The sequence below is a fragment of the Diaphorina citri genome, unplaced genomic scaffold, assembly GCF_000475195.1.
Source record: "Diaphorina citri unplaced genomic scaffold, Diaci psyllid genome assembly version 1.1 scaffold11233, whole genome shotgun sequence".
NCBI lineage: Eukaryota > Metazoa > Arthropoda > Insecta > Hemiptera > Psyllidae > Diaphorina > Diaphorina citri.
Window position 1 is genome coordinate 1 of NW_007388605.1, and position 1,703 is coordinate 1,703.

Consider the following 1,703-nt stretch of genomic DNA (forward strand, 5'->3'; position numbering starts at 1 on the left):
CAGTACTGTATTATATATAATAATATAATAAATATTTTTAAAAATAAAAATATATTTTATATACTTTATAAATTAATAATAAATATTATGAATAATATCGTTTATTTTAAAAAAAAATCTTCAAATAATTTAGTGATAAGAAGTTTAAAAAACGTATGGCATCCTTGTGCGCAAATAAAATATCCTGTAGAAAATAAAAGTAATTTTTATAAAATTCCATTGATTCCAATTAGTCATGGAAATGGTCGTTAATTGATGTTTCAGGAAAACGTTATTTAGATGCTATTAGTTCTTGGTGGGTTAATCTTTTTGGTCATTCTAATTCTTATATTAATCATGGTTAATTGATGTTTCAGGAAAACGTTATTTAGATGCTATTAGTTCTTGGTGGGTTAATCTTTTTGGTCATTCTAATTCTTATATTAATAAAGCATTAAAAAATCAACTTAATAAATTAGAACATGTAATGCTATCTAATTTAACGCATAAACCAGTAATAAAATTATCAGAAAAATTATCATCTCTTACTCAATATAAACTTGGGCATTGTTTTTATGGCTCCGATGGAGCATCTGCCGTTGAAGTTGCTTTGAAAATGAGTTTTCATTATTGGTACAACAAAGGATTTTTAAATAAAAAAAAATTTATTTGTTTACAAAATAGTTATCATGGTGAAACATTAGGAGCTTTAGCGGTAACTAATATTCAGTCATTTAAAGAAATATACACGTCTTTATTAAACAAAACTTATATTATTACCACACCAGATTCAAGAAATATAAATAAAGGAAATAGTGCTAATGAAATAGCTAGATGTGCTATTTTTGATTTAGAAATTCTTTTAAAAAAAAATCACAATAAGATTGCTGCTATTATTATTGAACCATTAGTGCAATGTGCTGGTGGTATGATAATGTATGATTCAATATATTTAAAGTTAGTTCGTGAAATTTGTAATAATTACAATATTCATTTAATTGCAGATGAAATTGCAGTTGGATGCGGTCGAACTGGAAAATTTTTTGCTTGTGAACATGCTGAAATTTGGCCGGATTTTCTTTGTTTATCAAAAGGTATTACAGGAGGTTATTTGCCTTTATCATTAGTAATGACTACTGATAAAATTTATAATTCAATTTATTATAAAAATAATATAAATATTTTTTTACATTCACATTCATATAGTGGAAATCCATTAGCTTGTTGCGCTGCATTAGCAACATTAGAAATTTTTAATAAAGATAACATATTACAACGAATTTCTCAGGACATGAAAAAAATTACAAAAGCACTTACTTCTTTAATAACACATCCTAAGATTATTAATTTTCGTCAAAAGGGAATGATCTGGGCATTTGATGTTATAATTGAAGACCCAGAACAAATAGAAACATTTTCTAAAAAATTTTTTGTTGCTGCTTTAAAAAATGAATTATTATTAAGACCGATTGGAAATACAGTTTATTTAATGCCTCCATATATTCTTAATAAAAATGAAATACAACATATGACATCAGCAATTTTTCAAACTTTTAATGAAGTAATTACATAAAAATAAAATTTTGAAATTTACACGTAAATTTCAAAAAAATATTTAACAATAGATTATAAATATTTAACTAAATAAGATTTTTTTTAAAAAATAAATAATATTAAAATATTTTAGATAATTTATTTTTAAATTTTTTATTAAAACAGTACTG

At 23.5% G+C, this 1,703-nt stretch overlaps 1 protein-coding gene across 1 annotated transcript; it reads left to right on the forward strand.

Moving 5' to 3' along the window:
- Positions 1–340: 340 nt before the first annotated feature.
- LOC103522785 (adenosylmethionine-8-amino-7-oxononanoate aminotransferase-like) lies at positions 341–1,587 on the forward strand (the record flags this gene model as incomplete). The annotated part of the gene is made up of 1 exon (XM_008487879.3): positions 341–1,587. A coding segment is annotated over one exon (1,212 nt), but the record flags the coding sequence as incomplete, so codon positions are not given.
- Between the last annotated feature and the right edge of the window lie 116 nt (positions 1,588–1,703).